General features: G+C 34.6%; 2 protein-coding genes across 2 annotated transcripts; both read right to left on the reverse strand.

Annotated features, from left to right (window-relative positions):
- Window positions 1-1216: 1216 nt before the first annotated feature.
- On the reverse strand, window positions 1217-9716 carry LOC135690557 (uncharacterized). Its single transcript, XM_065208146.2, has 3 exons — window positions 9096-9716; window positions 2745-3008; window positions 1217-2217 (listed from the first exon to the last, which is right to left on the reverse strand). The coding sequence occupies exons 1-3, from the start codon at window positions 9320-9322 to the stop codon at window positions 1407-1409; spliced, it is 1302 nt and encodes a 433-aa protein (XP_065064218.2). The 5' UTR covers window positions 9323-9716; the 3' UTR covers window positions 1217-1406.
- A 2181-nt stretch (window positions 9717-11897) lies between these two features.
- Window positions 11898-21122, reverse strand: LOC135690556 (uncharacterized). The gene is made up of 6 exons (XM_065208145.2): window positions 19827-21122; window positions 16768-16962; window positions 15904-16118; window positions 14624-14976; window positions 14071-14150; window positions 11898-13317 (listed from the first exon to the last, which is right to left on the reverse strand). Exons 1-6 carry the CDS (start codon window positions 20799-20801, stop codon window positions 13042-13044), a joined length of 2094 nt encoding a protein of 697 aa, XP_065064217.2. The 5' UTR covers window positions 20802-21122; the 3' UTR covers window positions 11898-13041.
- Window positions 21123-25987: the final 4865 nt, after the last annotated feature.

The following is a 25987-nucleotide window of genomic DNA, read 5'->3' on the forward strand; positions in this document are numbered from 1 at the left end:
CCTAAATTCTTAAAGCGTGTTGAATGAAAGGCTCACTCTTTTTCCAAGGCTAGAAAAGTTCAAAGGAACCTCCTTGGTTTCTCTATGTAGAAGTTGGTGGAGCTCTAAATAGCCAATCGTTCTTTTGCTAATGCCATTAATTCTGAGTATTTTTTCCTTTTGGACAAGAGCGTCCTAGTTCTTGTGCATGCATTCGAAGGGCTCATTTTTAAGATGAGCACAGCAAAGCACCGACAATTGTGCTATTCCGCTTCTTATATTGCCAAGGTAAAAATCCAGACCAAAAACGTTCCAACATAAGACCTACGTGACATCTTGAATTCACAGAGGACTTCGTGTGCGATAAATTATTCTTCAGTTTCTTTTCTTGTCTGTTTTCACCTTATTGGATATTATTTCATTCAAGTGATTAATAACATATTTTATCTTTTTAAGTTTCACTGTTAAACAACAAAACAAGCTTTCAATCTGTTTTTGAACTGTTTTCTATTTTCAAAGTAAACTTTAAGTCAGAGACTTTTTAGCAACTTTACAGTTCGGTTAAGTTTTTTCTTTTGTTTATGAGTGAAATCTTACGAAAGAAGGCCTCTACAACTGTTTATAGTTGACACATTATTTGTTTCCATAGTTAGTAAGGATCTGGGATCCAACTATCCCTGGACATAAAGTGTAGAGCTTTTCGTCCCCTCTCTCCCTAGTTCAGTGTTGATATTTCTGCTACAAAGTTCGTATGCCAGAGTTTTTAATACGGAAATGGTTACATCTTGGATTTTACATCTAGCCTTTCCAGCTTTTTTATAGGCTTTTGTCTATAACTGCTGTGATCAGGACTGTAGCTATATCGGCAGTTCTATGCTGAACAGAAATTGCAACGAAATTCTTTATTTTTTCAAGGTAACCGTAATGTAATGTTCTTAGAAATATACAATTTCTTAAATAGTCGACTACAGCTCTTTTCCAGTTTCTTTCTTGATATTTCGATTGCATCAATCTCTTGTCATTTTTTCGTGGTATGATTTGTGTTTTGATAGTATTTTTCTGTATTTCTGCAGTGAAAATAGTGATCTCTTAGTTTTATTCTTGTTAGAATTCGAAAATTCTGCTTTGATTTCATTTTAACTTGAGTAGTGTTTAAGAATTTTTGAATTTGTGAAAAGTATTTGACAAAACAATAAGAAAGTAGAAACTAATGCAACTTGGTATTGTGTCACTGAAGGGGACAGCTAAAAGATCCAGAGACAGGTACTGGTATTTGAAATGTATCGGATTCTTCACTTTTAATGAACGTAATAAGCGATGAGCAATAACTGGTGAGTTGCTTAATTAAATTGGCAGCATTCTTCTATTACAAATTCGGACGTTTGTTCTACTGACTTGTGGTCAGCTGCTACTGATTTGGTGATCCCCTAGCCGCCGGTAACCTCGAAATCCTCATCGCTTACTACCACATATTCTTTTTCTCTGTATGTCAGTAAATTGGTTTCTCTTTCATGTTTTACTTTCAGAAACATTTTTCCTAACACTGTCTTTAGTGGCTCAACCTCGCCAGAATTTGAAATGACGTCAAAATACTCTAGATTTGTACCTTTATCGAGGCGATGGAAGTACTTTGGCGGTATGCCTTGCTTTACTTTAACTTCGAACTCGTGTTCTGAATCTTTAAGCATCACTTCTGTGCTGGGTAGAACTGCTTGTCCATCAAAAACATTGGAAATCCACCTTGCTTGCATCGAGAATAACTGGAACGGACAAACTATACTCGGCACACCTACAAATGCCATTGATGGGTATCTTACGTTGAAAATTTGTTTATATAGATGGCATATTCTGTTTTCTTTTATTTCGATGCCACACTTTGCATCAAGAAAGGGCATGTCATATAGGTATCCCGTACAGAAGACAATTGCGTCAACCTTGCAAATATTACCGTCTGCCAACACCACATTCCCGTTAGTATCTATACGTCTCATTGCTGGCTGCTCGCTTACATTTCGTGGAAGGTCGCACTGTCCAGTCTCATTTCTATGACTTAAAACTACACTGTCAGCGACTTGTGATATCTCTACTGCTATGTCTCTAGCCGAAGCGCTGCCACCAAGAACTAACACTCGCTTATCCTTGTACCTGTCGGGGACCCGATACAGATGGCTGTGTAGGAGAGAGCCCTTGAAATTCTCTATCCCTTGTATATCTGGAATGTCTGCTTTGGCAAAATGACTAAAACGAAAAATTCTTTTTCAAACAAAGAGCATCAAAAAATGACTCGATAGTTCTTAATAATTAACCTCTTAAATTATCTTCGTCGCATTGAAAAATTTCTTGCTCACGGTGTTTTACTTTCTATGATTTTGTAGTTTTCTTATGATTTCCTGCTTTGCAAATCTCAACAAATTACGTTAGCTTCCCTAGCATTTGAGAGCATGTTGGAGCTGCAAGTAAAACTACTTCTGTCGTGGTTTAGCCATATGGCTTAGCCTCGTGAGACGATCATTTCAGAAATTTGCCAGTCGGCTTGAGGAGGCTGATACTTTGGAATAGATAGCAGTAAATACCTGTTTCTTAATTTTGATTTTTGTTTGAAATGATTGTTAGACCACCTCTTGCACTACACTTCATCATAGGCTTATAGGTGTAGTTCTAGTATGGGAAAAGGTCTCAAATTTATAATTGATTTTGGACGAAATGGTTGGGTATGTTTTGTTATAGTCTCGTTCCTTATCTTGGCTTTGAGATTGAAAACATACCCATTGCATATGACAACAGAGTCGTATGCATCTTCAGAAACAGAATTATCGTCTACAGCAGTGACGTTCCATTTAATTTTGTCTCCATCGCCAACCGGAGTTATGTTTGATACTTTGCTGTTAAACTTTATATGATCTTTCACGGCAAACTCATCAGCATAGTTATTGATGTACTCCAATATATCATAATGCCTTACAAAAGACTTCTTGTCCTCGGCAAAAGGGAAATCTGGGTATTCCATCAGCTGCTTTGGTAAGTTTGTACTGTAAAGAGGAATAAGAAATTACATCCTGTTCTAAATTTTCTTGTGCGCGACGATGGAGGAAGTATAATATTCTGTGCTAGAATGATTTCATCATTAGCAACTCGCGCATGCGCTACGCGCAGCTATTTTCAATAATCAAAACGTCTCTTGATACCACGCAGTTGTGATTGTTGGGTACCTTGTAGGTACCTTGAAACAATAAAAAGTTGTCGTCTACTTTCGATATTTAGATAAGATAGCTTACCCATTTATAATATATACAGCTTAGTAGTTGTCTTCTGCCTATCAAAAATCGTAGGCTACTTCTACCTTGATAGGGATTAAATAAAGTTAGTGTTCCACAACAGTCAGCTCTAGTGCCACTGTTTTTTGCACTTTCGTTGATAATATTTCTGTTGAATGAGACTTACCTCTGTAATTTGGCCCAGTTTACAAAACGTAACTTGTGAATTAAGGTGGAGAGGTGTAAAGTTATTCCGACACTAGAGATGTTCCCTTGAAACCAAGCAGATGGTTCAGTTTTTTCAATTCAATGAAAGAAATGCAAGATTCTAGAGCTTGGCAAAAAAATGCAAAATTTCGGTTAGTTTGGATTGCAATGTATTAAGAGCAAAAATTTTATTTCCTTCAATCGACCAAATTTGAATTTCTGGTTCTGCAAATTCATAATTTGTGAAATACTAATTTCTCTTAATTTAAAAACAACTGGATTTTGAAAATCCTGTGAAATCGAAATTTCGCAGATATCTACCAATATGCTTGGTAGGCTGGCATTAATATTTACATACAAGGAGTAAAAATACACTTTCGTGATCCACATACAGCATGTGAATGGAAGCAAATTCTAGAAAGAGATTTCATGAGCAATTTAAAACAATAGAAAAAAATATGTCTCACGCTTTACAGCTGCAAAATTTCTCCTCAGCAGGCTTCTGCTGAAAATTATATGTTGAATTTTGTTTAGAAAGAATGATAATGAATTTTGCCGAAGCTTTAAGAAACTGGAGTACTCAATGTCGACCCCTGGACCCTGCTTCTTATAAAATATAGTGTAACGGTTCAGAAGCTGGCCTCCAGACCTGAAGAAAACCTAAGAGCACTATGGGATAATTTTCTGTTTTGAATAGAGTGTGCTTTCTAGATGGGCTGGTCCTAGAAGTGAGAATGCGGGAAGGGGATATCTTAGCAAGGGAAACAACAGTTGAACCTATGATATGGTATTAAATCAAATGTCAAAATATAAAGCTGCATCTGTAACATGACTCATTTGAATCCAGTGCAAACGAGATTTTCCGTCTCAAATGATGGTATTTTTTTATCTCCAGAATAACCAAGAACAAAATGGTGAACAATGTGTCTAGACATTGTAATTAATCCTTGGTGAACTCAAAACAACAGTTATAATTTGATGGACTGTCTCTCCCCAGCAATATCTCAAGCAGATTTTAAAAACATTCAACTACTTTTGCACAACTTGAGGTGTTGCTAGGCCCCCCTCACGGCTTATTTATTTTGTTTGATAAATTTTCTATTGTGGATACGAGTTTATTCTGGATATGAGTTATTCTGGATATGCCTGCTTTCGGGGACATCCTCAATTCACAGTTGCGCGACACGATATAAGTTTTGCCTCCTCCTACCTTCGGTACCAGACTCACTCTATGCAAAATAGGTGACTCACTCTATACAAACTCTCTCTTATTTAATATAAAGTGCGAGTCTGTTACCCAGGGTAGCCTCCTCCTTGTTGAGCCTCCTCCCTGCTGAGCCTCCACCCTGTGGAAGGGATTGTTTGTGATTGTCACTTGTCTCCTTGCCGATAAGAAAAACGTGATTATCAAATCGAAAGCTAAGAAGCGTGTGCACGACGCGACGACTTGAGTTTTTTCCGCGGGACTGCCAAGGTTTGCCGTCGAATATTTTATCCATGAGCAAACGCAGATTTTTTCAATCATAACTAGATTTAAATTTACCGACAAAGTCTCAGATTTGCCGACAAATCTATACCTGGAGGGGGGGGGGACACTGATTCGATGACATGTTAGGCGTAAACGCGCACCCATGTTTTCGAGGAGAACTTAAGGACAATGGTTAATTAAAGTCTTTCTTCGTGGTTTTGCCGTTGAGTGATTGGTGAAAGGCATAGTGAAACGTGAAACGACTCCAGCCATAGGTTCAAAATTCAAAAACCACGATAAAAACATTGTTTTTCTTTAATCCACGATAAAAACATTGAATTTTTAATGAGTCTTGACCAATGGAAAATTCCTAATATGGTTTTGTAATCAGTAAATTTGGTTTATTTGCAAACCATAACATCGCATCGAGGACATGTTAAACACTGTCTGCTTTTTAAACAAAGTTACAGTACGTTGTATTGTATTTGAAATTTTCTACAGCTACAAGAAATTTATATAGAAATGAGTATGACTTGTTCAAGAAAACACCCAAGTTCCCTATGGGAAATCCATGTTGGTAAAATCAAGTATTTGGAGAAAAATGTCTCAGAGATCTCTTCTGAAAGTTTGCCAAGATAAAACCCCAAAATTAAATGGCTGGTAGATTATTTCACCCAAAGATTACAACATAGTTTTTTGAGAGATTAAGGGATTCTACTCGATATCTTACTAAGGATGAACATATGAAGAGGCACCAAGATCTATAATGGATCTATTTTTACAACTAGATCATGTTACAGTAAGATATATTTTTACAACTTTTCAAGACACGGGTTATGGAATGGAGAAATTTAAAAAAGCTGCACACTGTAAAATAGAAATATGAGTCTCATTAAAGATAAAGGTGACCAAAAGGGATGTTGGATTAAGAAGGCTCACAGCGACGGGGGGGGGGGTGGGGGGGGGCAGGGATGTCAGGACCTTAAGGAATGCTTACGTTGACAAAGAAGCCAACCTGCTATACCCCCAAACCTCGCCCTTCGTCATTGTTTTTCTAAGGAAAGCTCCTTAGAGCTTTGTGTATTGTCCAGAGGGGAAGGTGTGCACTTTTCTCGACACTAGGAGTACATTCAAGCCGGACAGGTGTTATGATCTCGTTTTGCTAGCTATTATATTGAAAAAGACATAAAGGCTCTACTTAGTTAAAAAAGAATTTTTTCTTCGGACAACCCTTTGTGCTGCGAACATATGTGTGCACGTCGTTTCATAGTGCTTCTTGTTCCACAAGCAAGGTGAAAGACTTACATACCTTATAAAGCCAACTTTTGATTATGACAAGATCAAGTAAGTCGTTAAGTCAATGAGAATTATTTGGAGGAACTAGGCCCCGCATCAAGGGATGGAAGATTTGATAGACAGTTTTCTTGCTGTAAAATTTTGTTTGATGTTGTTTAGCATTTTCCTAGGTGTACTTTCTTGATATTCATAATATAACATTCATCCATAATATGCTTATAATATAAATTTTCATCAAAAGATGTCGATTTTGGAACATGCATTTTAATAGTATATCTGTTACTATATCTCAAACATCTTTGTGCATTTCTCAAGACGAAATAAGCTGAAATCATTTTTGAAAAGCTCTGAAAGAGAAAAATTGTAGAACAGCGTTGGCAAAAATAATATTTTGGGAAGAAACGCTATATCCGTTCAACTGTACATCCACGATGAAAATCTAAATCTTTTTTTCTAAACTGCTTATATAGAAAGCCGAGATGTCTAATTAACATCGGATACAAAGCGAGGTTTGACAAACACGCTCTATTCAAATCAGCGTTCATTGAAGGTTTAAAATCATTTTATCCTATATGCGTCTGTGTCAAAGATATCCGGCTGCAGACACTTCTACCCAAACCAATAGCTGGCCCTGACAATTGTCTAGCAACGAGGACAGCAGACGCTGGAGGGGGGGGGAGGTGTGAAAGAAATTCCTTGTGGTTAATAGCTTGAATCTAATGAACAAGCAATGAAAAACAATACAAATATTAAGGATTGAAGTTACTGTTTTTCATGTCCCGGCCCCGTTCCAACCTGTACATGAACGGCGTTGAGTACAAGGGTAGGGCTAGTTTGCCTCAAAGCATAAAAGCCTGTACAGCATACTTCATATTTTAGAAACCTTGTTGCCAAAAACCAAGGATAAAACAAGTTCAAATTAAATGGAAATTTATTTTGCTTATTGCTTCGGTACTGCTTAGAAGCTTTTTTAATCCGCCATATAATCGAGCTGCTTGCAGATCTTAGAACCTGGCTTAAATGTTTTTAATTTGCGCTTTGAGGCGATCATCCGAGAATGAAAGGGCAGCGAAGCGGGTAAGCAGTGTTGCAAATAAGCGCTGGTGTAGTCAATGAGGTGTATAGAATACGTATTCTATCCACCTCATTGGTTAAAGTGCAACAGATTAACAACAACAACCTCACATTAACATGGTAGATTTTGGTTCTGTCATGAAATTTAGAATTGGGAATTAGAATTTTTAGGATTAGGAATATAGAGTCTGAAACACATTATAAATATCAGCACGTATAAAACAGTCAAATCTATAAAAATGTGATGTTTCTCGTTTGCAATTAGTGGCAGGCATCACGCAGCCATTGGGCTAGCAGGGGCTATAGCCCCTCCCCCCTCCACTTTTTTGCAATAATAGGCTACAAATTTTTTGGAAGGTTTACTCATACGCATCTTTGCATAGTTTACTCCTATGTAGTAGCAGTTCTTCTTGACTGAGAACCTTTTTTGTTTATTTTCTAGGTGGTTTATTTTCTTTAATAACATGATGTATTTTCTAGCTTGGTTAGCTAGGTATTTTGTTCCTCTCAAGCTAATTTTTAATTGTAGAGCAGATCAGGGCCTATTTTAGTGTGGTTTTTCCCACATTTTGTGGTTTTGGAAATCCAAAATGTGGTCTTGGCAATTCAAAATTGTGGAATGGATTTTTTCATTTTAGCTATATTTTTGTTAAAAACATGTTTTTCTGTTGATATAGTTTTGAAACTTTATAACATAACAGAACAGTACAAAACATCCATGAATCGTAGCGCAAGTTCCTTGGTCAAGATTAATCTGGTCCAAGGGAAAAATGTTACAGCCCATCGATGTAAAATGACTTCAAATCAGAGCTTGTAAAAGATCCCTGAATCTAGCGACAATAACAACAATGGCGCCCAAACTGCCACCAAGCGTGAAAATGCACTACAAACTTCGAAATGCTGCAAGTGAAAAAATCTCAAGGTAAAATAAGTCTATGATTTTTTCAATATGCAAGATCGTTCTAGATTTTCATCGTGTGCATTTTAAAATTTTCTAAGGATTTCAATTTTCTTGGCTCAACGTGTCCTTCGATATTAAAATAAGTATGAATTATAGAGCGTCTAGCAATGTTAACCTTTAACTACTGTTACTGTTGGAGTCCATAAAGAATAGGCTATAATAGAAAGATATTTGTAATCGTGTTATGTTGAATATTTTTGTTTTACACGAATAAAGAAAAACGCTTTCTACGACAACGGTCGATTTTTTGAAATTCCATGCTTCATATGCAGCCTTCTGGAAAATTTCCATAAAATGAGCCCTGGAGCAGATACTAATTTCTGAATTGTAACTCTGTGAAAATATGTAACCTTAATAATATAAGTATGTTGGATAAAATGATAAGGTGGACCACGGTTGGTACGGACCGACAAATCCATAATTGATGAAAAGGCTTTGGTTGCCCAAAAAACCAGAGGATTCACAGTTTCATAATAGACATTATAACCACAAGATTCCAAAAGGTAAAGAAACCAGACCTTTTGATATTACCTGTAGTGGAAACCTTCTTAAAGCTGTTATTTCCCTGCAAATTTAGATATTATATTCCCAATATTATCTTTCAACTTGAACTTTTTCATTTTTCTGAACCAAGTTCACGCGGTTTTAAATCTCACTAAACTCGTGGTTCAAGATACTGTAAGTATCCTACAAACAATTGTTTCCGACAATGAAAATAAATATACTGCAAATATTGGTAAAGATTACATTTTATAAGCTTGATTTTAAAAAGAGAGCTCTGATTTGAAAGGGAAACCATTTTGCCAGACGACTGCATTGTTATAACCCAGCAAAATAATGTAGAAAAGTAAATTACCGAAGATTTCGATACATGCTTGAATGGATTTCTGAGGAAGTCTTGAGCTCTTTGAAGCCGCTGCTTCCATACTTGGGATTTGGTATATTATCATCATATATCCAAGTTCCTCCAATTTTTTTTGCCTGCTCATAAATAACAAAATTCGTTATTTTGCTGTTACTGCGAAGATATCTTCCCATGCATATGCCAGCGGCACCTGCTCCGACAATAGCTACTCTCTTCATTTCTGCCACAGTTTCAATTGCTTAGCTTCTTGACTTAATAGCAAGTACTGCAAAAGGGATTGTCGCCAGCAGGTTCTTTTCTCTAGCCTCTTGTTTTAGAAAGACCTTAAATGGCCTGTTGGTTTCTTTGTCGAACAATCGGCTTTTCAATTCTTTATACCCATAATTCATTGCTTTCTATTCTCGTTTAGCCACTGATTTAAAATCATCCGATACCGTACAGATGCAGTTGTGAACATGACATTTTGGGTTTGACATTGGATGTTAATGACGTGAATATGAATCTGTAAAACTGAAATTCAATATCACACCTCGAAAAAGTATCTATAGAAACTAGATCCACAGCTCCTCAGCCTTTAGTACAAAAATCGAAAACATTTGAATTAATCGAGGACTGTATCTATTAATATGCTCATCGTTGAAATAGGCCTACATTTTCTACCATGTGCAAGAGCATGTGATCAAAGCATTGTTTTGTCCAAAGGGCGTTACATACTGGCGTGCTGCCAACCTAACACAATAAATTTCTCAATGCTTACCCTAGCCGCTCCGCCACAGTATCTAGAAGAAAGCATTTTTATTTGCCTACAAATTAAGCATTGCGTAAAATTGTTGAACAGAATTATCAAAACTAATAATAATGACAAATTTTAATGTGCACTAGTGTAATGAGGAGAGGCAACAAAAAGTGCAGTACATTGATTCTAAAAAAGTTTCGGATGGTAAAACTTTTTAACATTTTTTTGGTACAGAAGTGCTGTTGTTTAGAATTTTTATCCTCCGAAGTTTTTTTTCTTGCTTTCTTCAAAGTTATGGTTCTCCCATTTATAATTGTTCCTGCTAGTATCATTTGACATTAATTCCCTGTGACCTTGCATATCCTGGTGACGTCAATTGTCGGGGGAGACAAAAACTGATAACGTTATCTTTTACGCGATATAAACAGTCGGTTTTTGTTCATACTTTCTGAACACACTTTGTTCAAATCAGCAAACTTGAATCCTATGTTTGGTAATTTATATGGAGAAGAAAAATATGCTCAAAACGAAGTAACCAAGTATAAATTTAATTTCCTACGAACGATGGCCGAAAGGCCGGAATCTCAAGATTCTCTAGTGGATAGATTTGCACAGGAAAAGTTTTCAGAATACTGTTGAGAATTAAGTTCAGGTCGATTTTGTAGAATCGTGAATAAGTGAGCATTGTTTTATAATGCTGATCAAATGAAATTTAATTTCACAAGTAGGTTCTTAATTTACTTGAATTGTATTATTCACATTTTGGGCGTTAAGAAGGTTCATGCTTTTATTCTTATATTTCTATGTTTAGAGTTTTATGTGGGTTAGATGGAGGGACTTGCAGTGATGAACCAACAGCCCAACGTTGCTTCCTGTGATGAGGGAATGTAGCCTCAAAACCTGCATTGACGAGGGATGTGGCAGTGTCTTCTGAGGTAACCTACTTTATTCAATTTCAGGAATATCAATTGTTCGTGTTTTTTTCTTCAAAAAAGGTGTTAAACTCTTTTAAGTCTGTACTATAAGTTAAGCTCACCTTGACTCAAACATTTTCTTCATGATGAATGCTGTTTTTCGGGCAAATGCGCAATGCGTGATAAATCGATACATTTTTTTTAGATCGATTTCATATTTAGTAAGGACCAGGCTAAGTTAGGCAAAGAGAGTCTGTATTAAGTAGAGTATTGTATTGTATAGATTTTAGTGTTAGATTTTTACAAGAGTGAACGTACACTTGTTCAGACTAATATAAATTAACTTTAGGTATTGTGTAAGACATTATTTACTGCAGAAAGAACAGGTGCACTCAGGGACGAGGGAGAAAGCTAAGGGGGGAGGGAGAAAGCTAAGGGGGCTATAGGCCCCCTCTAATAATTTCCAAAATGATCTGAGAACCATGCTTTGCGGTCCTTTTGTACCCTTTTTTATTAGAAACCAAATTTTAATCAAATTCTTAAATCGCGTGGTATTTTGGGCTGTCTTCAATGATTCTGAGAGTGAATTCCAGATTTGGGTCGTTGAAAATTTAATTATCTGACACCGTTGTTGGTTATTCTGGCTTTTAGAATGTCAAGAGGGTTGTGATTCGAGAGTTGTGACCTTTTATTTTGGGTACAAAATAGTCATTCATAAAATTAGCATTAGAATAATCGAAAATTCTCACTGATTGGATAAATATGGTAGCTTCATTCCAGTTAGCAAGTGAATCTTTGTTCGAAGATTAATACACTCATTTTTAAAGAGGTTTTAAGAAAATGTAGGCTCAATTGCTCGAAAGTTAAGTAGCAATCCTACCCAAATTGAAAAAAGCTAAGAAACTTTCATAATTTTAATTTTCCGAGTTGACAGTCGAAACAGTCTTGACATTGAACATCACTGTATATTGCAACACTACACTTGACATGCAGTTTGCATTCATTCTCAGTAAATTGTACACTCAAGAAAATTCCATTTAAAAATTTGTTTTGACTTCAACTTGACATTCATTAAGTTCAATTAGCTTAACTGTTTACAGATTTTTAACAGAGTTAGTCATTCTAGGAAAACAAAATTCCTTGATCACCTTGTTAGTCTCTGTGAGTGAACTATTTACTTTAACTTGGAAGCACGTTTAAAAAATTCAAAACCTAAGAAATTTAAGTTTCTTATAAAAAAATACGTGCAGTCCAGTAGGCTAGTAGTAGCGCCCTCTCGTTAATTTTTCTCTAACTTATCCTGGCTTCCTTTGCCACATAACATCCATATTAATGGAAAAATTGTTGAAATCTGTAGATAAAATGGGCAAGAATCAAAAGATAAAATTGTTGGTTGAAGTTTATTATCGTTTCTCATCAAATATACATGGTAATGTTTTCCCTTTTGTTCTGGAAAGCCACGCAGCTAGATAAGCAAGGCCTCGAGAGAGTTAATAAGTAGCATGCTTATAATTCATTGTTAACATATTCAGGATTTTTGGCAATTAATTATTAACGTCAGTTTCAAGATTTTGCAGGCTTTTTATATAAACCAAGTTCGTGTAATCAGTAAATAAATTACATATGCGCAAAGAAGAGTAAAACTGAACATCATTTATAGGATTTAGTAAAAGAAGAGATCCTAGCACGTTTCCTTGCGGGCAGCATAGTTTTTTCTGCGAGCCTATCAGTTTTTTAAAAACTCTTATTCAAAGTATGTATGCCATTACCCTCCAGCACTCGCATTCGCATGGTTTCTGCACTGACTTCGATAACCTGGGCTTTGTGATATAAATGCGATTTAAACAATATTAGCGCGGATCTGATGCCATAATATTATTGTTTTTCAGTCTTCTCTTTGTGTTAGAGAACACAGATATCTAAAATTAGAATAGGGATGCCTCTGTGCACGTAACAGTATGCAGCTTAAAGCGGCTGAATTTATTGTTAACTGGAAACAACTGAATTCATTTTTTATTACTAAATCGTTACTTAGAGGCTCTTAACGTAAGAATTTGTACTACAATACTCCTTTTGTACTACAGTCCTTAATGGATTATCGACTGACTTAAAAGGGTTTCCCTGGGTAACCTTGGACGGAGTTAACAAAGAAAAGCCTCGCCATATACAGCAAATCACTTAAAATTTAAAGCATGAAAGAATATATGTTGTAATCTTTCAGATCTGATGTAATATATTATTCCATTATATATCTTCTCATCAATTTTGAACGGCCCTATTTTACATCCTACGAGCATCCAGTTTCAAAAAAGTTTGTTCCCTGTAATTCTGAAGGGAGATACTCCTGCTCAACATATCCAGAATAGTCCGGGTTATACTTGTAGCCTTTGGCATATCCCAATTCCTTCATTAGTTTCGTCGGTGCATTACGCAGGTGCAATGGTACACCTGGCAAGGGTCCTTTCCATGTGAGCACACTATTCTTTGCAGCATTGTACGCTTTGTAGATGTCGACTGATTTCGGTGCACGAGCCAGATATACAGCCATGTGAGCAAGATTGACCTAGAAAGCAATATTTTTGAAGCTTATCTAGAATAATGTACTGAATTAAATCTTTTGAATCGCTGTGGGGGTCTTTTTCTCTAGAACCTCTTATAAGTAGGGACTTTTTGAATTATTAATAATAGGGATTGACAAGATAAACACACAAGTCAATCAAGTTTCAATGGTATAAAGCAAAAAAATCAAGTCAACCGCTGTTTGATAGGCAATGTATCCTAACAAAAAAATTGCTTTAAAGAAAGCAAAAAGTCTCAAACATACTTAAGCTCGTCAGCCACGTGCTCCCCCTTCTATGTCAATCCACAGCCGGGCATATACATATTTATATCTCCTAGCTTTGAGTTTTGATATATGCTCTGGCACTTTATACTTAGAAGAGGGTTAGATAAATAGCTTTAGAATGTTGTAGGTTGTTTTTTTCTTCAGATTGTTTGTTTGCATAGAAATTTTTAAATTCTGTACTACCAATAAATTTAGGCACACCCATTTTTTTAAAAATACAATATTTAGGTCCCTTCCGACAGCTTCAAAGTTTTATCGAAGGCTTTCGAGTCTTATTTAGAAACAATAAAATTATTGTTTTGAAAAGAAGTTTTAGCAAAACCTTATGTTATCAAGTTAACGATGTTATTAAGTTATGATTATGTTAACGAATAAATAATGCTCTAAAGTGACAATATCGATATGCGAAAATACAAATAATTGAAAATCCTTTAATGTTCATGAGAATTCAGTCAAAACTAGTTTTGTTACCTCGCATTCTGGCATTCCAATAAAATGGCACGCCTGGTGCGTTGAAACAGCTTTTGACAGAGCTGAATTGTCTGCTATTCCTACAAGAAAACACTTTTTTTGCTAAAAGAAGGCAGTTAGTTATTCAGCTTCGCTATTCATATTCGCTATAAAACAAACTCCGTGTAGAGATTGCAGTTATACTTAACATATTGCAGAATATGGAGATTTTTTTTAAAGGAAAATCAACATAGCCCTTTTCTAATAACAACCAGATTAAGACAAAATGTTGGAAGTACATCAGTATTTGTGCAGTCCTAGAAACACTGAAATGTTATTTAGATAACACTGTGCTTCCAGTGAAGCTTGCCTGCTTGAATGAGAAATTGGAATATTTGAGACTTATATTGTTTGGGAAACCTGCCCTTCAACCAAATAACATGTGACTTTTCTGTCCGTAAATTAGGTCTTACCTATTCAACTTGTTTACAATCGTGAAATATGTATTTCACATCGGTTTTGCAACATTTTCAGCAGTTTAAGCAATCATAGAAGAAATACGTAAATCACAAACCAATATCTTCACTCGCTATTCGTATCATTCTTCTTGCAATATACAACGGATCCTCTCCACCAATCAGCATTCGCGATAACCAATACAGGGCAGCACTGTCATCAGAGCCTCTTATTGATTTATGAAAGGCTGATATCAAGTTGAAATGCTGCTCCCCCTTTTTGTCGTATAGAATATGATTTCTTTGCAGTATCGAAGAGACATCAGAAACTTGTATGCAGTTGTTGTCATTATGGGACTTTTTCATATTAATTGTCATTTCAAGTCCATTCAATGCACTTCTAGCATCCCCGTCAGAGAGATTTGCAAGGGCTTCTAATGCGTTTTCCAAGATGAACAGTCTTGAGGCTTCACTATAAAAATATAATTAATTTTTAGAACAAGGTGCAAAACACATTTACTTTCATATTCCCCGCTTTAATTCTATATTTTTCAATTTTTTGCTACTAGTACATTCATGCTTGTTAATGAATATTGAAAAAGACAATCTACCGAATGCTAGAATGAAATAAAATCACAAGATTCATTAATATACTACAACTGAAAGCCTATTAAAGTGATAACTTAATTCGAATCAAGAAGCTGTACCAGACTGTTCGCGGGGAACGCGCATTATTAGGAATTTGCCGTATAATAATTCGCGCACAGTATTTGTTTATCTGGTCTTTTTTCCCACGAATATACTACCATTTAAACTTCTGATTTCTGATAAAAAGAAAAAATAAATAATACAAGTTCTCTTTGAAAGCCTTTGCTGCAAATTACGCGCACAATTTCACGGGAAAGTTCGTTATCCGCAAATTTCAAAAATATTGTTCTGGTGTTCCCTGCGCCGAAAAATACTTAACAGTCTGGAAGCTGTATACATGAAAGGAATCGATCTGTATTTCCTTTTGCATTTGGTTTGCTTGTTGCTGAAACTAAGATTTTATTATTTATGCTTGAGAAAGCTAGTTGAGCTCACCCTGAGCTGAAAATTGCACGTGTAAACTACACACAACTATATACATAGATATATCTGATTTACCATCATACCATTACAATAACTTAGGCTATGAGCCAGGATCACACCTTACTGGCTTAAGCGTGAACATCCATCTTGCCTATGCTTTTAAAACCATAGAATTCAATAGGCATCAAATCTGTAACAAGCCTCACAATCATTCAAAGTGGGCAACCAATTTTAATCAAGAATCGTCAGCTTTCCCTTACTGGGAAAAGAATTAAACTTTTTCTATCTTTTGATTCGCAAATTGGAATTTTTACAGATCGGCACAAACCTTGAACATTTCTCTGGAATCTCTTGCACAATGTTTCCCCCGATCCCTTCCACTGCACGTCTGAGTATCTTCATCAAGCTTTGAACACTATGTTTCTTTAGCACAATAACTTTGCATCTGCTTAGTAGAGCACCGTTTACTTGAAATGAGGGATTTTCAGTTGTGGCTCCTATAAGAGTTATTGTCCCATTCTCCACAAAAGGTAGAAAAAAGTCCTACAAAAAATTACAAAGAATTACAAAACTGCATGGATGCTTTTCCTGCAATTCAAGATCAATAACTTCATTAAATACAACTTTCATTTTTGTTTATTGTTGCTTCTAGCTCTTGATCGTTTGATTATTATTTCATGAGCAATAAATAATGAACCTTGCATATGCACATGTTTACCAACAGCAACTGATAATAGCTTTAAACTAGATGTAAATGTTGCAACTATTAACAGAAGTTTTTATAATTTTTAAAATTATAATATGCTTATTAAAGGAAAATCACTTTTGTTGAAACTAGTTAGAGGCACGTTTGGTATTTGGACAAGACATGTGACAATCAAAGTCACACTATATTTACATTGGGACAGTCTAAGTGAGCCCTCTTTCTAGACAAAAAGCTAAAATAACAAAAAGGATATCCTTCAAAAAATTGCCCAAAACATTGTTTTAAGGAATCTATTAGCACCTTGCGTATTATGAGAGCCTTCTTTTCTTAATAAAGGATAATGAAAATTTTTTGAAAGTTGCATTCATTGCCATTCTAGGCATTTAATTTCCAGGAAACGAAAAATTATCTGATAATGAATACCCTGTTAGGAAAAATCTGAATTATTTCCTTAAAACATTTAAGGAGAAAAAACCATTCTATTACCTGTTGAAGTTTGTTGAATCGATGGATCTCATCAATAAAAAGAATTGTTTCTTTCTTGAACATGGAATATTCATTTTTGGCAATTTTAATAGCTTCTTTCACATCACCCAGACTTGATGCGGTAGCAGAGAGCTTTACCAATCTCTTCAAGGGGTTGGTTTTTGATCTGCTTCCAATGATATTTACAAGACTTGTCTGTGGTCAAGATTTTAAATTTTTTATATAGTGGAAAATAAGGCACAAAGTTGGAGCTTACTCTAAATATATATGGGAAAATATTTAGGTAATATTAAAATGCTTATATGATACCAAATAAACTTTGGTTTTCTTAGAATTAGAGTACAGAATGATTATTTTGAAATGGTTTTTCAACATCTAGTGTACCAAAGTGCTCACTTCTTGTAATAAATATCCTCAACTGTACTAAATTATGGATCTTATTTTTTAATGAAGCACCTTATCTAGAAGAATTATAAAAGAAAACATATTGACCCTGTGCATATATTACTACATATCTATTCATCCATGTTGTAAACTTCTTTAGTCCATATACTGCATTTTTCAAAAAAGAGCTTTAGTGTAAAAAAGCTCAGAATATTTGCTTTTATGTCCTTGATACTCTCAAAAAACACAGTTTTAATAATGCATATTCCACAGGTGTGAAAACACATACTAAGCTTTGGGGTCCTACAGACCAAAACAAGTTGCAGAAAGCAGCCATGTTACTGATGCTGTTCAATCATCCAAGCATTCAAATGCAGATAATGAGCTTTATCATCCAAACATTGCTAAGATACAAATTTCAAAGGTAGAGAAAATTCAGAATTTAAAATCATTTAGATACATACTGATGTGGCTTGTATTCGTTAACAAGCTGATATTATTCAAAAATTCTTTCAGTCTGTATGTGGACTTGCAAATAAAATCTAATTCATGCCCTTATTTGCTTGGATGCTATTGAATATGATTCTTTGGCTTTTTACATTTAGAGACAATGTGGAAATAATGAAGAAGAATTTGTCCAGATTCCTCATTACAGCAGTAGATTTCTCTCATTGCAAGGGTTGGTTTAAAGTATCATTGCTGCTTCTTGTCAAAAGTTGGCTCCAGTAGAGACAATACCACCAAATGTTTGTCAATACAATTTTTTACCAAGAACAAAAGCTAACAGGTAGATACTTTTACTTTTACCGTTGTATGTCTTCAGCAACAAAATCATTAGTGAAAGGTCTGATCAAGTCCTCGGAGGGTACAGTCAGTTGGTCCAATGTATATCGTGTGTGTTCTTGAAAGTAAAAACTGGACCCCTATCTCTGTTTCAGGGTTTAGTAAAATGTACCCTATTCTGTGCCTTTGCCAAAATTGTGTAGCTCTTTTCACTGGGAATATTCAAGCTTGAGCAGGAATTTTTGTTAAAATCAAATTTAGTGAACTCTGCTTTTCACTGAGCATGTCAGAGCCATTCTTTATCTTAAACTTATGTCTAGGCAAGTTAAAAAGCAGAGTTCACTAGATTTGATTTTAACAACCATCCCTTATAGTTCTTGACATATATATCAACAAAATCAGACATATGTAAAACTATAACTGCAACATATTGCTTGCTTCACAAGATTGTGTTTAATATTTTTATGAAGAAATGAAAAAGTTATGTCCCTGCAATGAGTACATGCTAACAAAGACATACATTTCTGCAAAACTAGACGCACTGCAAAATTTGTTGTACTTCGCCATTGATTTACCTAAAAAATTATCTGCAACATCATATCAGTAAATTCCTGCCATTTTTGTGTTTCCTCTGACTGAATAAGAATGCAACCCTATTTTCAAGATTGTATGTCCCAGAATTATAGCTTTTTTCAAGTTTTTTCGAACTCACATGTAATACTTTGGACCAACTGACTGAGCCCCCCGCAATCAATCTTAAGGAGAGTTAAAAACTTGTTGCATTCAAAAGACTGATGAGATAAACCTAATCAATGTTACAAATTAAATTTGCTATGGCAGTGAAGAATGTGCCCACACTTTCAGCCGATTGTGTGAAGATGACTTAACCGTAAAAGTTTGTAGCTTTTAAAAAATATTCCATGGAGGCAAACATATTTGTGTTCAAGTTGGAATGGGAGGCTGCGAATGCCAGGGGGGACTAAATTGTTTAAATATAGAAGTAAGAAAATTAATATCATTATTTGAATGGGGCTGAAACTTTATTTTGAAAGAGATTGAGACTGAAGCTCGCTTTGAAGTTTATAGAGACTAAGAATTCAAAAATTCCATTCAGTTCATATTTTGAGTTGGGTTTGTTGGTATGTCCCAATCAATCTGAACATTTGTTGAGTATAATGTGCCTGCCACAAGTATGAAACAAGGATGTGTGCCTGCTTCTTACCCAGGACCAAATCCACTTACAATGCAAATTATAAGGAAAATAAGTACAGCGAATTGTAATAGAGGTAAAAATCCAGTGCCGTCCGAAGGAAATTCATATTGAGGGGGGGGGGGGGTGCTGCCCATTGTATTCCTTCTCATTTAGTACACTGTTATAAAGGAAATATACTACAGTCTGACAATTATCAGAGGGGGCTGCACCCCCCCCCCCCTCAATATGAATTTCCTTCGGACGGCACTGGATTTTTACCTCTATTACAATTCGCTGTACTTATTTTCCTTATAATTTGCATTGTAAGTGGATTTGGTCCTGGGAACGGGCCTGAAATCATACATTGAAGAGAGATTTACACTCTCAAAAAACTTTGAAGGCCATGAGATGGGAAGCTATACAATTAATTATGATCAAGAGTGCAGCGTGGTCTCTAAATGGGGTATATAGCCAAGTCTGCTTTCAGCGAAGAAAAATCTCACTCTGTCCAACGTGTGTCATTACTTTTCTAAATGTCTAAATTACCGTGAAATCTGTACCATCTTTGGCACTTACTAATGTTTCGGAAAAAATATCTGTGCCCTTTTTTTTTGTTTTGCCCCCCCCCCCCTGTTCAAACCTGCGTCCGGCCGCCCTGAATATCAATAAATGTAATGAAAATATTGGCATGGATAAATACCTTTCCACAACCAGGTGGACCCCAAAGAATAAAAGAAGGAACTTTTTCAGATGATAAAAGTGCTCTAAGGGTAGAATTTTCCCCGATTAGTTCGTCTTGACCAACATAATCATCAAAACTTATAGGTCTCATTTGTTCAGCCAATGGTACAGGTTTTTCAAGATCGATAGCCTTTGAATTAGTTTTCGCTGATGGAGAAAAACCTTTCACCTCCCTTTCATCCAAACCATTAGTCTTGACATTGTTCTGCAAAGGAAACTGCTTTTCACGCGCGGATTCACTATCTTTTTCTGGAAATCTGATTCGTTTTCTATCTTCTTCATTCATTGGTTGTTTTGATAGGGCGGAGTACTTCCGTTTTCCTAATATGTCAAAAATTGATCGATGGGCATTAATGGGCTTGTATTTTTCCTCCTTTGCTTTTGTTGGTATCAACTTTGGAACAGCTTCCATGTTTTTATTCACATGCACCGATTTACAAACAGTATCGTTTCCTGCAAGTGTCCCGACTTCGCAACCTGAAAGACTTTTAGCGGATGGCGAAGGAATGACTTTCTGATCTTCCTTTTCCAGGTCTACCTCTCTGTTAACTGAAGAAACTGTTTTATTGCAGCTTTTTGCAGAACAACAATCTTCTTTGTCTAAACATGCCTCCACATGATCATTTATCATTGATGCTGAAAATTTACCGTTACAAACCGGGCATTCGATGGGATCAGACATTTTCAAAACACAGGGGATCATTTCCCGCCTGTTTTTCAGCCTCAATCTCACTCTAGCCGTCATTTCGCGAAACACCAACAACTCGCTAGATTTCTCATCTCTAAATCTAGAGTAGCATCTATCCGAACTTTCTTTAGCCCCCTCCCCAATTATTCTCAAAAATTCAACCTGCTTTTGATTTTTACCACGTTTAGCCCCCCAAAACGTTTTAGTCCCCTCAATCTGTAATATGCTCCGCGGGCCTTGCACCATGGTATTTAGCAACTCTTGCTCTCTGGTAATGAGAAAATGTTGGTAATCGTTTAATACCTGCTGCGTTTACCAAGTACGAGCATTTTCCAAAACCAGGAGCTAGGCTACGGAAAATGTTCAATCACAACCGCCGCGGCCTATGTAAAACGATTTTCTTTAAGTTAAGAAATTGGTCGTTGCTATCTGACAGCGGAATATCTTGAACTGACGCCTTTAAAACACGGGGAGAGGTAAAACCATTTATCAGCGTCTTTTCCGTACAATTTTCTTTGTCACACATTTTAGAGAAGCATCCCCATGGTACCTTTGGACATACTTTGATGAATACTTTCTACTTACTTACCTTCTTTGAAGCACATCTCTTGACGAAAAAGTTTATTGAAGCAAGAGGTCAAGAATGTAAATCACAATTTCAAAAGAATAACTACTCGTGTGTTAGTTCGATTATTAATAAAAAAGTAAGACTATAAGCTTAGAAGTTCTAAAAGAAATATCATTTTTTTCAAACTTCTTTTCTTCTTTAAGCACCCGAATTTATCATTAAATGATCAGAAGAAATCATATTTGAAGTTAGTTCAGCAATGTAAGAAGTATTTCTGAAAAAATTCACTACTTTTGAGGAGGTTCAATTTTTGATAAAAACGTAACGCTATTGGCGAAGGGAATTTCAATCTTGCAAATAGCGTACAAGATTTTCCCTAAAACAAGAGGATTTCTAGGGATTTTCAGATAAAACAATAAGATTTTTACAAAAAGTGTACGAGATTTTCTTAGAGTGATTTGCCCCTCGGCTATAGGTTCAGAAAATTCATCATACTTTTTCAAATTTATTTTCTTCTTGAAACACCTTAATTTTTTTAAATGATGAGATTAAAAGAGATTTGAATATATTTGAGCAATGTTAGACCTATTTTTTACAAAACCAGGACGTTTTTGACGGTAAAATTTTTGATATAAATGTAATTCTTTTCTTCTTGAAACACCGTTATGTGAAATCACTTATTTTACAAGGCAGATAAGCATCATCAATCAGACTACAGTTTGCAAATACATTTTTTAAATCAAAGTTCTTCAACAGCTTTTGTGAAAATTAGCAACGACCAACAATGACAAAATAACGACTTCTTTCGACGACAACCTCAACTCGACTGGACTTGCACTGAAAAAACATACGCTTTTAAAAACATGAGTGACGCACAAGAAACCCTAATGACATAGCTTAACGGTAAATGGACTAATAACAACTAAAATAGAGATGGCACGACCAAAAACAAACTGGAATGACGCAAACATCGAACGACAAACTCATTAACTATAACGAACCACAAACAGGATACACAACAGACATAATACAAGTTTTTAACAATTATTTATCGTCAAATGATGAGAACAAACGGAAATTGAACATAATTTTGTAATTTGTAACGTATTTTTGATAAAAATTCCGACATTTGTGCCGGTACAGATTTTGATAAAAAGGTAAAGCTGTGGACTTAGGAAAATCGTGAAATTTTTTAAATATTTTCTTCTTGAAACCCTCTTATTTATCTCTAAATGATGAAAATAAGCGAGAATTTAACTTAGTTCCGCAATTGTTGACGTCTTTGCGACAAAAAATTACGACTTTCTGCCGGTGTAAATTTTGACAAATAATTAAGGTTATAGGCTTAGGAAAATTGTGAAATTTTTTGAAATTTTTCTTCCTGAAACCTTCTTTTTTATATCTAAATGATGAAAATATACGAGAATTGATCTTAGTTCCCCAATTATTGACGTCTTTTTGGCCAATAATTACGATATTCTTGTGGTGTAAATTTTGATTTAATAAGGTTATAGGCTTAGGAAAATCGTAAAACTTTTTTAAATTTTTTCTTCTTGAAACCCTCTTTTTTATATCTAAATGATGAAAATAAACGAGAATTGAACCTAGTTCCGCAATTATTGACGTCTTTTTGACAAAAAATCACGACTTTCTGGCAGTGTAAATTATGACAAAATAGTAAGGTTATAGGCTTAGGAAAATCGTAAAATTTTTTAAAAATTTTTCTTCTTGAAACCTTCTTTTTTATATCTAAATGATGGAAATATACGAGAATTGAACCTAGTTCCGTAATTATTGACGTCTTTTTGACAAAAAATCACGACTTTCTGATGGTGTAAATTTTGATAAATTAATAAGGTTATAGGCTTAGAAAAATCGTGAATTTTTTGAAATTTTTTTCTTCTTAAAACCTTTTTATTTATCTCTAAAAGATAAATATAAACGAGAATTGAACCTAGTTCCCCAATTAGTGACGACTTTGCGACAAAAAACTACGACTTTCTGGCGGTGAAAATTATGACAAATTAGTAAGGTTATAGGCTTAGGAAAATCGTAAAATTTTTTAAAAGTTTTTCTTCTTGAAACCTTCTTTTTTTTCTTTAAAGATGAAAATAAATGAGAATTGAACTTAGTTCCGCAATTTTTGACGTCTTTTTGACAAAAAAGTACGACTTTCTGGCGGTGTAAGTTTTGACAAAATAGTAAGGTTATAGGCTTAGGAAAATCGTGAAATTTTTGAAATTTTTTTCTTCTTGAAACCTTCTTATTTATCTCTAAATGATGAAAATAAAAGAGAATTGATCTTAGTTCCGGAATTTTGACGTCTTTTTGACAGAAAATTACGACTCTCTGGCGGTGTGAATTTCGACAAATTAGTAAGGTTATAGGCTTAGGAAAATCGTGAAATTTTTTAAAATTTTTTCTTCTTGAAACCTTCTTATTTATCTCTAAATGATGAAAATAAAGAGAATTGATCTTAGTTCCGGAATTTTGACGTCTTTTTGACAGAAAATTACGACTCTCTGGCGGTGTAAATTTCGACAAATTAGTAAGGTTATAGGCTTAGGAAAATCGTAAAATTTTTTAAAATTTTTTCTTCTTGAAAACTTCTTTTTTCTCTCGAAATGATGAAAATAAATGAGAATTGAACTTAGTTCCGCAATTTTTGACGTCTTTTTGACATAAAATTACGTCTTTCTGGCGGTGTAAATTTTGTTAAAACTTGTAAGGTTATAGGCTTAGGAAAATCGTGAAATTTTTTAAAATTTTTTCTTCTTGAAACCTTCTTATTTATACCTAAATGATGAAAATAAACGAGAATTGATCTTAGTTCCACAATTTTGACGTCTTTTTGACAAATATTACGACTTTCTGGCGCTGTAAATTTTGACAAATTAGTAAGGTTATAGGCTTAGGAAAATCGTAAAATTTTTTAAAATTTTTTCTTCTTGAAACCTTCTTCTTTTTTTCTAAATGATGGAAATAAATGAAAATTGATCTTAGTTCCGCAATTTTTGACGTCTTTTTGACAAAAAAGTACGACTTTCTGGCAGTGTAAATTTTGACAAAACTTGTAAGGTTATAGGCTTAGAAAATCGTGCAATTTTTTAAAATTTTTTCTTCCTGAAACCTTCTTATTTATCTCTAAATGATGAAAATAAAAGAGAATTGATCTTAGTTCCGGAATTTTGACGTCTTTTTGACAGAAAATTACGACTCTCTGGCGGTGTGAATTTCGACAAATTAGTAAGGTTATAGGCTTAGGAAAATCGTGAAATTTTTTAAAATTTTTTCTTCTTGAAACCTTCTTATTTATCTCTAAATGATGAAAATAAAGAGAATTGATCTTAGTTCCGGAATTTTGACGTCTTTTTGACAGAAAATTACGACTCTCTGGCGGTGTAAATTTCGACAAATTAGTAAGGTTATAGGCTTAGGAAAATCGTAAAATTTTTTAAAATTTTTTCTTCTTGAAAACTTCTTTTTTCTCTCAAAATGATGAAAATAAATGAGAATTGAACTTAGTTCCGCAATTTTTGACGTCTTTTTGACATAAAATTACGTCTTTCTGGCGGTGTAAATTTTGTTAAAACTTGTAAGGTTATAGGCTTAGGAAAATCGTGAAATTTTTTAAAATTTTTTCTTCTTGAAACCTTCTTATTTATACCTAAATGATGAAAATAAACGAGAATTGATCTTAGTTCCACAATTTTGACGTCTTTTTGACAAATATTACGACTTTCTGGCGCTGTAAATTTTGACAAATTAGTAAGGTTATAGGCTTAGGAAAATCGTAAAATTTTTTAAAATTTTTTCTTCTTGAAACCTTCTTCTTTTTTTCTAAATGATGGAAATAAATGAAAATTGATCTTAGTTCCGCAATTTTTGACGTCTTTTTGACAAAAAAGTACGACTTTCTGGCAGTGTAAATTTTGACAAAACTTGTAAGGTTATAGGCTTAGAAAATCGTGCAATTTTTTAAAATTTTTTCTTCCTGAAACCTTTTTATTTTTCACTAAATGATGGAAATAAATGAAAATTGATCTTGGTTCCGCAATTTTCGACGGCTTTTTGACAAAAAAATACGACTTTCTGGCGGTGTAAATTTTGAAAAATTAGTAAGGTTATAGGCTTAGGAAAATCGTAAAATTTTTTTAAATTTTTTCTTCTTGAAACCTTCTTCTTTTTCTCTAAATGATGGAAATAAGTGAAAATTGATCTTAGTTCCGCAATTTTTGACGTCTTTTTGACAAAAAAGTACGACTTTCTGGCAGTGTAAATTTTGACAAAACTTGTAAGGTTATAGGCTTAGAAAATCGTGCAATTTTTTAAAATTTTTTCTTCCTGAAACCTTTTTATTTTTCTCTAAATGATGGAAATAAATGAAAATTGATCTTAGTTCCGCAATTTTTGACGTCTTTTTGACAAAAAATTACGTCTTTCTGGCGGTGTAAATTTTGGCAAAACTTGTAAGGTTATATATAGGCTTAGGAAAATAGTGAAAATTTGAAATTTTTTTCTTCTTGAAACCTTCTTATTTATACCTAAATGATGAAAATAAACGAGAATTGATCTTAGTTCCGCAATTTTGACGTCTTTTTGACAAAATATTACGACTTTCTGGCGCTGTAAATTTTGACAAATTAGTAAGGTTATAGGCTTAGGAAAATCGTAAAATGTTCTAAATTTTTTCTTCTTGAAACTCTCTTATTTATCTCTAAATGATCGGAAAATGCGATAATTGAACTTCGTTCTTCATTTTTTGACTCTTTTTTGACAAAAAGTTACTACTTTCTGGCGGTGTAAATTTTGGCAAAATTTGTAAGGTTATAGGCTTAGGAAAATAGTGAAAATTTGAAATTTT

The sequence above is a fragment of the Rhopilema esculentum genome, chromosome 4, assembly GCF_057945365.1.
Source record: "Rhopilema esculentum isolate cy_ngs chromosome 4, ASM5794536v1, whole genome shotgun sequence".
Lineage (NCBI taxonomy): Eukaryota > Metazoa > Cnidaria > Scyphozoa > Rhizostomeae > Rhizostomatidae > Rhopilema > Rhopilema esculentum.